The 12,308-nt window shown below is 55.8% G+C and overlaps 1 protein-coding gene across 4 annotated transcripts in view; it reads right to left on the bottom strand.

The window, feature by feature from the left end:
* SCUBE1 (signal peptide, CUB domain and EGF like domain containing 1) overlaps window positions 1-12,308 on the bottom strand; it is a 131,505-nt gene that overhangs the window by 21,395 nt on the left and 97,802 nt on the right. For all 4 annotated transcript variants that reach the window (XM_043881393.1, XM_043881395.1, XM_043881394.1 and 1 more), the window contains 3 exons: window positions 11,855-11,971; window positions 8,621-8,743; window positions 91-210 (listed from right to left, as the gene is read on the bottom strand). In XM_043881393.1, coding sequence (XP_043737328.1) covers window positions 91-210; window positions 8,621-8,743; window positions 11,855-11,971 — 360 coding nt within the window. The remainder of the gene's footprint in view (window positions 1-90; window positions 211-8,620; window positions 8,744-11,854; window positions 11,972-12,308) is intronic.

Here is a 12,308-nt window from a genome sequence, read left to right as displayed (position 1 = left end):
CAGAGAGCAGCAGGGAGCGGGGGCTGGATCCCGGGGGACGGAGCCCTGCCCCCCTCCCCACCACCCCCTCCCCGGGACAGCCTCCGTTACCTGGCGTGAAGAGTGTGTGGCCGGGGCAGGAAAGGGAGCAGCTCTCCACGCCACCCACCTTGCCGCAGGACAGCTGGGCCGGGGGTGAGGCCTTGGCCCGGGAGAGGCACCTGCCCGTCTCTGGGGAGAAGGAGGACACACGAGAGCGCTTGAGGGGCTGGGGAAGGCCGTTGGGAGCCGGCAGGCCCCTGAGCGTGAGCCAAGAGGAACTCCCACCGCCTGTGGGTGCCCTGGCCAGACCATCCTGGTGGGATGGGGCTGCGAGACGGCAGAGTCCACATCCATTTGGACGCGGGGGTGGGGGACGCTGGGCCCAGGGAAAGGCTCGCTTCCCCCAACACCAATCCGCGCTATCTGTGAGAAGGGTCACACTCCGTGCCCAGACCTGAGGGCGGGGTTGGACCCTCTCCAGCAGGTGTCCCTGCCCATCCAGGGAAAGGAATGGCTGAAAATGGACATGGGCTTCTTGGCAGTGACCGACCTCAAAGCATGGGGGTGTCACTGGGAACCCCTCTCTGGGGTGGCCCCCAGACACACCGACCGGGGTTTGAAGGTGTCCTGAACTGACCACTTTGGAGTTTCTCACGTGTTTATCTTTAGAGCATTAAACATTTCACCCAGGCTCCTAGGAAAAAGACTGACAGTTCTGTAGGCAAGGCAGACATGAGAACTGATCTCACAGGACCTTCTAGAATTGATCAGTGACACCTGTCACTGGGAACGTCACCCTCTGAGTCCATCATCAGTGGTGGAGTCGCCCTGAGAACGGGCGGACACAGGAGGCTTAGCTGGATTAAGACGCTGCAGTGGGGAGTTGCCAGTTTGGATGAGCTTCAACATGTGCCTAAACATTTTCAAGAGGAGTCTCAGAAAGTAAATCATCTAGAGATAAAAACAAACTCACGGCTCTCCAGATGAAACATCCAGCCCCCAAATAAACGCAAGACAGAAGTCCTCTGTTCCCAAAGAACCAAGAAACTATGAACAAAAACACCTGCAGATAATCCAAACTGAAAGGGCTGCTGGACAAACCAGTGTTCTCTCTGGGTGAGAAACAAGAGGACAACCATCCACCCCCAACCTTCCAAGGCAGACACGAGCCCCTAGCAGTTCCCTATGCTTGCTCTGACTTCCTAGAGGGGGTCATCAACAACTGCAGATGAACCACATGGTTTTCCTGTGTGCCGGGGGCCACCGCCCCTGCCCTGCACGTGCCTGCACATCCTTGTGGGGACACGGAGGATGCAGAGCACTGCCGGATCTTTTCCAGGGCCATTTCTTGCGGGCTTGTTTGCAGTGAGCAACCTCTAGGAGTGAGGTCTCATCTCCCTCCAGACAAGAGCAGCCTGGCTTCCGTTCACTGTAATAGCAAGTGGTGAGTTCCCCAAGCTGGGTGTCCTTCAGCTGGGATGCAAGCTCCCTGTCTGCAGAGCATCCTCTGGGTGGATGAGACCTAGGGGGCTGCTTGCTGAGCTGTGAGCTCAGAGACCCTCTGATCCGGGGGTCTCATGTCTCCTGTGGGTGCCCAAAGAACAGGGCCGGGCTAGCTTGCTCAGCTCGCATGCAGGGCAGATCTGACTCTACCATGCCTACCATCTGTCTTAACCGTCTCAGAACATGGAAACCCTCAGAAAGAAGTTTAAAGTCGCTTCCCAGGTGGTGCTGGGGTAAAGAACCTGCCTGCCAATGCAGCAGACACAAGAGACGCAGGTTCTATCCCTGGGTTGGGAAAATCTCCTGGAGAAGGGCATGGCAACCCACTCTAGTATTCTTGCCTGGAGAATCCCATGGACTGAGGAGCCTGGTGGGCTATAGTCCATAGGGTCGCAAAGAGTCGGACATGACTGAGTGACTTAGCATAGCACACAAAAAACAAGAGGGAAGGCAAACTCAGTTCAGTTCAGTCGCTCAGGCGTGTCTGACTCTTTATGACCCCATGGACTGCAGCACGCCAGGCCTCCCTGTCCATCACCAACTCCCGGAGTTTACTCAAACTCATGTCCATCAAGTCAGTGATGCCATCCAACCATCTCATCCTCTGTTGTCCCCTTTTCCTCCCACCTTCAATCTTTCCCAGCATCAGGGTCTTGTTGAATGAGTCAGTTCTTTGCATCAGGTGGCCAAAGTGTTGGAGTTTCAGCTTTAACATCAGTCCTTCCAATGAATATTCAGAACTGATTTCCTTTAGGATGGACTGGTTGGATCTCCTTGCGGTCCAAGGGACTCTCAAGAGTCTTCTCCAACACTACAGTTCAAAAGCATCAATTCTTTGGCGTTCAGCTTTTTTTATGGTCCAACTCTCACATCCATACATGACTACTGAAAAAACCATAGCTTTGACCAGATGGACCTTTGTTGGCAAAGCAATGTCTCTGCTTTTTAATATGCTGTCTGGGTTGGTCATAACTTTTCTTCCAAGGAGCAAGTGTATTTTAATTTCATGGCTGCAGTCACCATCTGCAGTGATTTTGGAGCCCCCCAAAATAAAGTCTGGCAATAAATTAAAAAGGAGGAAGAGTGTACATTTGCCTTAAAGTAGGAATATCTTGTGGAGAAGGAAATGGCAACCCACTCCAGTGTTCTTGCCTGGAGAATCCCAGGGACAGTGGAGCCTGGTGGGCTTCCGTTTATGGGGTCTCACAGAATCAGACACGACTGAAGCGACTTAGCAGCAGCAGCAGCAGCAAGAATATCTTGTTGTGAGAGAACATGACAGAAGGTAGGGAAGAGGCAGATTTGAAAATCTGGGAGCTGTAGGAGGCTTGAGGGGATGTGAACTTGATTTGCTTTGGTTTATTAAAACCACTCAGCAGTGGGCCTTTCTGACCATCGTCAGTTCTTCCCTGAGTTCCAGACTGCACCTGCTCCTTTGGGACCATCATCAGATGAGCCTCCCATTCTCGGAGTCAAAGCCCTGACATGTGGGGAGGGACCTACACTGCAAATGGAACAGGCATCCAAAAGACACCTGAAGGGTTATTTTTAGAAGTCTCAGGAAATCCTACTCCCCTGATTCAGATTATAGCTGATGGGAGCCTTAACATACCTCTCTGTGTACGATCAAAAACCAGAATCCCTGAGGCAAACTTGCCATGGCATCCGCAGAACAGCTGGAGCGGAGCCCAGGAGAGTCCAGATTACGATAAACCTTTCTTTCTTTTTTTTGTATCAACATGCAAAGATTAGGCCAGGCTCTTGGGGCAAACTCAACAACACGGGAAGCATCTGTGAGGAAGGCTTGTCTCCCCTGCCTCAGAACAATCACAGCCTGGGATAAAGTAGTCGGAACGTCTACAGACCTTGTACCAGAACCGCCCTGAAGTCTGAGGGAACCACATGTAGCACGATCCCTCCCGTGACTGGGAAAAGCAGAAAAAGTACTTTTTGTTCTTGTCATTGAACTCCTTATGGTGTCTGGTTCCTCACACCACCATTGAGCAGCTCTCCTACCTATTCCTTTTTCTTTTTTTCAGCCACACTGCTTTTGGGATCTTAGTTCCTGACCAAGGACTGAAGCTGGGCCACGGCAGTGAAAGCGCTGAGTCCTAACCCCTGGACCACCAGGGAATAGCCCTTTCTGGAGGAGACACTCACCTTCGTGTGTCTGTACTTTCCAGGGATTCATACACAGAACAGATCCTGTGGATGCTCTGCACCGAATCCCAATTTAACGTTGTTTTGCTGATGGGACTTTTTAATAAAAATTAAGACATCCTAAGATTCATATCCAGTCAATCCTAAAGGAAACCAACCCTGAATATTCATTGGAAGGACTGGTGCTGAAGCTGAAACTCCAATACTTTGGCCACCTGATGCAAAGAACCGACTCATTGGAAAAGACTCTGATGCTGGGAAAAATTGAAGGCAGGAGGAGAAGGGGACGACAGAGGATGAGACGGTTGGATGGCATCACCGACTCAGTGGAAATGAGTTTGAGTAAGCTCCAGCAGTTGGTGATGGACAGGGAGGCCTGGCGTGCTGCAGTCCATGGGGTCCAAAGGAGTAGGACAGGACTGAGTGACTGAACTGAACTGAACGTCCATCTCTGATTATGGGCAGGAAACCTCTCTGTTTTCAGAGCATCCTAAGGTGGCATGCATCCACTTGTGTGCATCTTTGCCTTTTCTGTTTCACAGCTTAACACACTAGAGAGGCCACAGGTTCAGGCTTAGAGCCCATTGGATCTCCTCCAGACTGGAGGATTCACGCATGCCCAGCTCAGCTCAGCTCAGTTCAGTTCAGTCGCTGAGGCGTGTCCGACTCTTTTCAACCCCATGGACTGCAGCACGCCAGACCTCCTTGTCCATCACCAACTCCCAGAGTTTACTCAAACTCATGTCCATCAAGTTGGTGATGCCATCCCGCCATCTCATCCTCTGTTGTCCCCTTCTCTTCCTGCCTCCAATGGACGTTAGAGGAAATGTCTTTCGGATCGTCCTGTTGGTGCCGCTGCTCAGGCCAAACTCCTCAGGCGAGGACCCGGGGGACCACGGGTTCCACCACACACTGTGCCTGGCCTCCTACTCTGCATGGAGCAGGGCAAGCGATCGCCTTGTAAGATCCATGAGGATGGCACCCGGCGGAGCCAGGCGACCCTGGGACCACCAGACCAGCTCCCGCAGACCTCAGCTAACACCTTTCCTCAGACCGCTCTTCCTTCCTTGTGGGGACAAACTGGCGGTGGCAATGGGACAGTGAGAGGCGCTCTCAGGGTGGGAGAGGACATGGCCAGGTCATGGCGTGGCTGTGACCGTCAGAATCCTGGGGAAAGTGTGGAGATGGGGCCCAGACTGAAACCACGCCTTCAGGGGCCCTCTGAGCATCTGCAGATGCGCTTCGTGGCTACAAATACGCCTGAGTGATAGTGTATTTACTTTCTGGATGAACTGAAATAGGCTCTTGTTGAAAAAAAAATAACAGCACTGAGATATTATCAAAATATTATCCCCAAATTCCTTATTTGGGATATTTAAACTAATGTACTTGGGAACATATAGACACATTTCACTGGGAAAGTTATTCATGAATTACTCATAAACTTCATGGCCTTTATTACCCCTAATTTTCTTAAAAAATAAAAACGATGTTTTTCAGAACTTACTGTAAAGCTACCATTTTAGAGGTCTGAGGTTTTTCAGAGAACCTCCAAAAGCAGTTCACAGAAACTGGTTGTTACCCAAGTTCTGATTCTCAGAACTGGCTGATGGCTACGCAGGGTAGAGGCTTGTGCCTAAGACCGCAGGAATAAATTCTCCTAGATGTTTGCAGCCACTGATTTCCACACATGCTTTTGCATTCCTTTGTTCCTCATTTCTTTGGTCATGTTTTCCCACCTTATGTATCCAAGGGTGTGCACTTCTGACTTCTCCTGTCATGTTTCCCTTGCAAATAATAACTCACCTAGATCTAGGCTGTACTAAGTGATAACCACCAGCTTGATTATTTAAATCGGTTCTCCCAAGCTATCGCTAGGGAAGCCAATATTGAAAAATGATATTAAGTATGTGTAAACTCCAGGAGTTGGCGATGGACAGGGAGGCCTGGCGTGTTGCAGTCCATGGGGTCGCAAAGAGTCGGACACGACTGAGCGACTGAACTGAACTGACTGATGCTGTGCTCAGCCGTGTCTGGCTCTTTACGACCCCACGGCCTGCAGCCCGCCAGGCTCTTCTGACCATGGGGATTCTCCAGGCAAGAATACTAGGGTGGGTTGCCATGCCCTCCTCCAGGGGATCTTCCCAAGCCAGGGATCGAACCCAGGTCTCCCGAATTGCAGGCGGATTCTTTACCGTCTGAGCCACCAGGGAAGCCCAAGAATACTGGAGTAGGTAGCCTATCCCTTCTCCAGGGGATATTGCCAACCCAGGAATCGAACCAGGGTCTCTTGCATTGCAGGCGGATTCTTCACCAGCTGAGCTACCAGGGAAGCCACAAAGTACGCTACACGAACCTAATTATGATCCTCTTTGTAGACAATACATAAAAAGAAGTAGAATCCCCCTGCACCAGGAGAGGCCAATTCAGCCGTCTCACCGTGTATCTGGACTATCTGTCACACCACCACCCACGGACAGCATCCCTACAGCTCCATGAGGTTGACCCCCGTCTCATATAGAAGTCTGACTCACGGTGCCACCCCAGGCCCTCAGCTCACTGCCCTGTGGGGCTCTGGACTCTAACAATGAATGACTCCCTGGGACCCTCAATGAATGATGCCTCCTTGCAAAGCCTCTGAGGGTAGGACACCTTCCGAGGCACGTAATGACATAACCTGGTGAAGCAGATGGCAGAGGCTCTTGGTCCCATCCCTCGGGACTGGACAGCTCCCGTGGTCATCAAAAGTGTGCCCCTCACTTTGGGAGATGCGGTGAATAGTCCAGCCTGGGGCACGGCGTTGGGGGGTAGGACAGAGCACTCTGGCTGCCTACTGCAAGTAGTTATGGTAATAACAGCACCTGGAATCTTCTTCTGGGCAACCAGGGGAGTCTGTGCCCATCATTCTGAAGCTGGATTTACAGCGGAGGTGAGCTGAACAGTCCACACGGGGGCCCAGGAGAGAGCAAGCTGCGCACTGTGGACGCGGGAGCTGGTGGGACTGGCTTTCCCGCTCCACCTGGGAGCTCTTGAATCGTAGTTCTAGAGGACCTCCCAGGACCTTCCAGTAATGCCTGGGGTCACACCATCTGTCTCCTCACTCCAGGTCTACCGGACAAACCCTGGGAGCCCCTCCTGCAGCCCTGACTGCGAGAGGACCAAAACGGAGACTGAGAATTTAAGAGGAAAAAGAAGTGTCCTCATCCCTAGAGAAAGCCTGTACCTGATAGCTCTGGTCACCGGTAAATACCAGGCCTCACACGACCCTCATTATCAGTGGACATGCTTCGGAAAGCCTATAGGTTGATGACAACCCCGGGCTCGGAAAGTCAGCCAACTCTTGGCCAGTTCATTGAGCAGTCAGGCTAGTGTCAACCCAGGCTACCCCCACAGACCCCGCAAAGGCGTGCTCCTCAGACTGACACCCCCTAATCCTGCCTCTAATCAACACAACCCCGTGAAAGCTCTTCCCCTAGACTCTAGACAAAACAGAGGGTTTGCTTTGCTCAACAAGACCCCGCCTGGACAGCAGGGCAATTCTTCCTGAAGTGAGCAATGAATTCAGCTGTTTGACTTCGGTACTAAGAGGTGGCATCCATTCTTGGACACAGTCATGCACCCACTCAGCATGTACTGAGTGCCCACGACTGTCAGGCTCTGCTCAGGTGCTGGGAAGACAACAGGGAACAAGAGACGAGCAAAAATACCTGCCCACGAGTGCAGAGTGTGATCAGTGAGGACAGACTGACAACATCCAGCAGGCTCTGTGATGTACACAGAATGTCTGGTTGGTGTGAAGTGTGACGGGAGAGAAAAAGCAAGGGCAGTGTTGGGAGGGGGCACAGAGTCGGGGCTGGCTGCTGCTCTGCTCTGGGTTTGTGGTCAGGAAGTCTCACCCACCCCGCCCCACTCAGCAGACGCTTGCAAGGAGTAAAGAGTCCTCCGGGCCGAGAGACAAGCCCGTGCACGGGGCATGCTGCGCCTTCGAGGTCAGGGAGACCAGCATGGGCTGTGGGGGGCACGGTGAGGGTGGAGAGTGAGTGGGGGGTGGGGGGCGGCTAGCAGCCTCTGGGCCGCTCTAGGAACTCTGGCTTTGCTTCTGCGTGAAGAGGACTCACCGGAGGCTCTGAGCTGAGAGGGACGAACGCTGACTTAGATTTAAAAGGCTTAACGTGGGACTTCCCTGGTGGTCCAGTGGTTAAGGCTCCAGGCTCCCAGTGCAGGGGAGGGAACTGGTCAGGGAACTGGATCCCACATACCACAACCAAGAGTCTGCGTGCCACAGTGAAGACTAAAGCTCCCACGTGCTGCAACTAACACCCGGCACAGCCAAATAATAAAGGACTCACCGACGAAAGATAAAATCAAAGGCTTAACTCTGGTGGCCCAGGGGGTGTGAGGGCTTGGTGGGCCAAGGGTCTGAAAGCTGTGTCGGGGACATAACCCCAGCACCCAGGACAGGCCCAGCACATAGCAAGTAGTCAGTATGTGTTTATGGAACCTGTAAGGTGGGGGCCTGCCCCGCACTCAGCCTGGAGGGGCCCGGGCCCCAGAGCCCCACGCTCTCCAGGAGGCCCTCCTTGCCAGACACTGCGGGGCCGGTGGCCCTGAGCAAGTAGCCGGCCTGCAAAGGCCCAGGTGCTCCCCAGGCCAGGCTCCGGTGCTGCTGCACCCCGGGTAACCCCCCTCTGCGCCCCCAGCTTCCTTGGTAGGACAAGGGGGTGCACCTGAGGCCTTCACACTGCGCTCCGCCTGCGTGCCGACTCAGCTCCTCCTGCGTCAGCACACACGGACCCCCGGGTCTCCGTTTCTGTGCTCCAGGCTGACACCCCGCGTGCTTCCCCCGCGCACCCCTCTCCTTCCTCCAGCCTCGGTCCCATCAGCCGCCCGAGAGCAGCAGAGCACCTGCCCAGGGGCCCCCGCCCCGGGCACTCACCCACGCAGTCCTTGCGGTTCCAGTGCAGGCGCCTCCCGGGGGGGCAGACGCACTCGTAGCCGCCCTTGGTGTTGACACAGCCCTGGTCGCAGCTGCCGTTGTTCATGCTGCACTCGTCCACATCTGGAGGCACAGGCAGGCGTAAGGGCAGGAGGCGGGCTGGACGGGCACCCTCGGGGCCGGCAGGGCGGGACCCACTGGGGCAGGGGGGCCAAGAACCCCGACCCTGACCCTCGCCTGGGGCTCTCACTGGATGCGGGCAGGCGACTGCACGTGACACACAAGTGAGCACGCACACGTGCACACGCACAGACACGTACACAGACACACACAGGGCCCGTGACACACGTGAGCTCACACACACACACACGCACACACACAGACACGGACACAGACACACACAGGGCCCGTGACACACGTGAGCTCACACACACGCACATGCACACACACAGACATGAACACAGACACACACAAGGCCCATGACACACGTGAGCTCATACACATGCACACACACACAGACACAGATACACAGGGCATGTGACACACGTGAGCTCACACACACGTGTGCACACACAGACACAGAAACACACACAGAGCACGTGACACACGTGAGCTCACACACACGTGCATGCACACACACAGACAGACACAGACACACACAGGGCCCGTGACACACGTGAGCTCACACACACGTGCACACGCACAGACACGGACACAGACACACACAGGGCCCATGACACACGTGAGCTCACACACACACACACACACAGATACACAGGGCACGTGACACACGAGAGCTCACACACACGTGTGCACACACACAGACACAGACACACAGAAACACACACACAGGGCATGTGACACACATGAACTCACACACACGTGCACGCACACACAGAGACACGGACACAGACACACACAGGGCCCGTGACACGTGAGCTTACACACATGCACACACACAGACACGGACACAGACCCACACAGGGCCCATGACACACGTGAGCTCACACACATGCACACACAGACACAGATACACAGGGCCCGTGACACACGTGAGCTCACACACATGCGCACATGCACACACACAGACACAGACACAGACATACACAGGGCCCATGACACATGTGAGTTCACACACACGCACATGCACACACAGACACAGATACACAGGGCACGTGACACACGTGAGCTCACACACACGTGTGCACACACAGTCACAGACACAGAAACACACACACAGACCACGTGACACACGTGAGCTCACACACACGTGCATGCACACACACAGACACACAGACACACACAGGACCCGTGACACACGTGAGCTCACACACATGCGCACATGCACACACAGACATAGACACAGACACACACAGGGCCCATGACACACGTGAGCTCACACACACGCACACGCACACACAGACACAGATACACAGGGCACATGACACATGTGAGCTCACACACACACAGATGCACACACAGACACAGATACACAGGGCATGTGACACACGTGAGCTCACACACACACACAGACACAGACACAGACACACACAGGGCTTGTGACACACATGAGCTCACACACACACACACACAGATACACAGGGCATGTGACACACGTGAGCCCACACACACGTGCACGCACACACAGAGACACGGACACAGACACACACAGGGCCCATGACACACGTGAGCTCACACACATGCACACGCACAGACACGGACACAGACACACACAGGGCCCATGACACACGTGAGCTCACACACACAGACACAGATACACAGGGCATGTGACACATGTGAGCTCACACACATGCGCACGCACACACACAGACACGGACACAGACACACACAGGGCCCATGACACACGTGAGCTCACACACACACACACAGACACAGATACACAGGGCATGTGACACACGTGAGCTCACACACACGTGCACGCACACAGACACAGACACACAGAAACACACACATAGGGCACATGACACACACGTGAGCTTGCACATGTGTGCGCACACACACAGGGCTGCTGGAACCAACACACATCCTCCCCAGGAGCCTCAGAAGTTTGCCGAACTTGGGCAGCTGAGCCCAGACTCGGGGCGGGGCAGAGCGGTGGCACAAAATGGAGCTGCAGTCGGGTTTGGAGGGGCCGGGAACGCCCAGCAGCAGCCCCGGGGTCCTGAGGCCTCATCCCGGTGCGGGAGTCTGGACCTGCCCTTCCCAGCCCGTTCCCCCTCCCGCATAGGGCCCCGGGGCCCCGGGACATCTCCCTGAGGCCCTGCCTTCTCTTGGGCCGAAGCCCTGTGTGTGGAAGCTGGTGCCAGGCTTTTGGGAGTCCCTCCAGAAAACTCTGCAGCTCCCCGCAGCACCAGTTGTGCCTGGGCCCACCCCACCGCGCAGCTGACCCCCGCAGGGAAGTGTGGCTACCCCGGTCACAGGACAGGAGGAGACACGGGGCGCGGGCCGTGCTGGACGCCCCCCCTTCACCCCCCTCAGCCCGTGCATCTGGAACCCCCCCCAACATCCCTCCCCAGCCAGCTCCAGCCCCTGGGGCCCTTCCTCCCACGTCCGGAGCTGTGTCCCCACTGGTGCTCTGACTTCCACTCTCCTGGACACAGGGCGGCAGGAGGGCGCTCCTTACACGAACTTGAACTCACAGGTCACACCCTGTCTTGACCCTCCAGGGGCTTCTCCCTGTGCTAAGAGCAAAGCCACAAGGCTACTGGGGGCTCACGAAGCCCTGGGTCCTCCGTCGGTGCCAGGCACGAACCCTGCCCTCATGGGGCTCTGGCCCCAGTGGCTGCCCCTAGGCCCCTCTGTGATCCCTCTGCCTCAGGGCCTTTGCACGTGCCGACCCCTCTGGCCCGTCTCCCCTCATTCTGACTCCAGGATTCCCCCTTTGGGGCCCCCCACTGACCTGCCCCTTTCTGCTGTCAGCCCCTCCCCTGGAGTGAACTGACTGAGCGGCGCTCTGTCCCGCTGTCCTCCCTTCCTGAGTGGGGTTCCCCAAAGGCTGCTGTTTCCAGGCCAGTGCCCACAGCCTGGCTGAGGCCTGGCACCCCGCCTCCCACCCTTCCACCTCGCCCCTGGCTGAGCCCCTCCGCCCACCAGGCCCTCCCAGGCCCGTCAAGAGTCCAGGTCGGGGTGCGCGGTGCGGGGTGCAATGTGGGGGGCCGTGCGGCCGGGCGCGTGCCTCAGGGGGGAGGTGGCCCTGGCGGGCGAGCTGCAGACCTCCGCAGTGGGTGGTCCCGTAGAGCGTGTAGCCGCGGTGGCAGAGACACTGGAAGCTGCCCGGGGAATTGATGCAGGTGTGGTCACAGGTCCGCTCGAAGGAGCACTCGTCGATGTCTGTGGGGCCACAGGGAGAAAGGTCCGGGCGCAGTTTCAGGGCGTGGCGGGTGGCACGGCCTTGTCACTCAGAGGGACATCTGTGCACAGTGGTCCCAGGGCTCCGGGCTCAGCGCAGAGCCGACTCGTGGCAAACCTCAGACCTCTCGTCCCTGCCCGATTTTCCATTTTGTCCCCACGAACCTCATGGTACTGGGATAGAAGCCACCTCACTCTCTTTTCTGGAGGTGGGCAGGGTAGGAATATTCTGAGTAGAAGGGATTGTTTTGAATCCTTGCCAGTCCATTAGCTCACACGCCAGTGTGATTTAGGGGAGGTATTCAATCCACACCAGCAG

Source organism: Cervus elaphus, chromosome 22, assembly GCF_910594005.1.
Source record: "Cervus elaphus chromosome 22, mCerEla1.1, whole genome shotgun sequence".
Lineage (NCBI taxonomy): Eukaryota > Metazoa > Chordata > Mammalia > Artiodactyla > Cervidae > Cervus > Cervus elaphus.
This window is presented reverse-complemented; position numbering and strand designations above follow the sequence as displayed.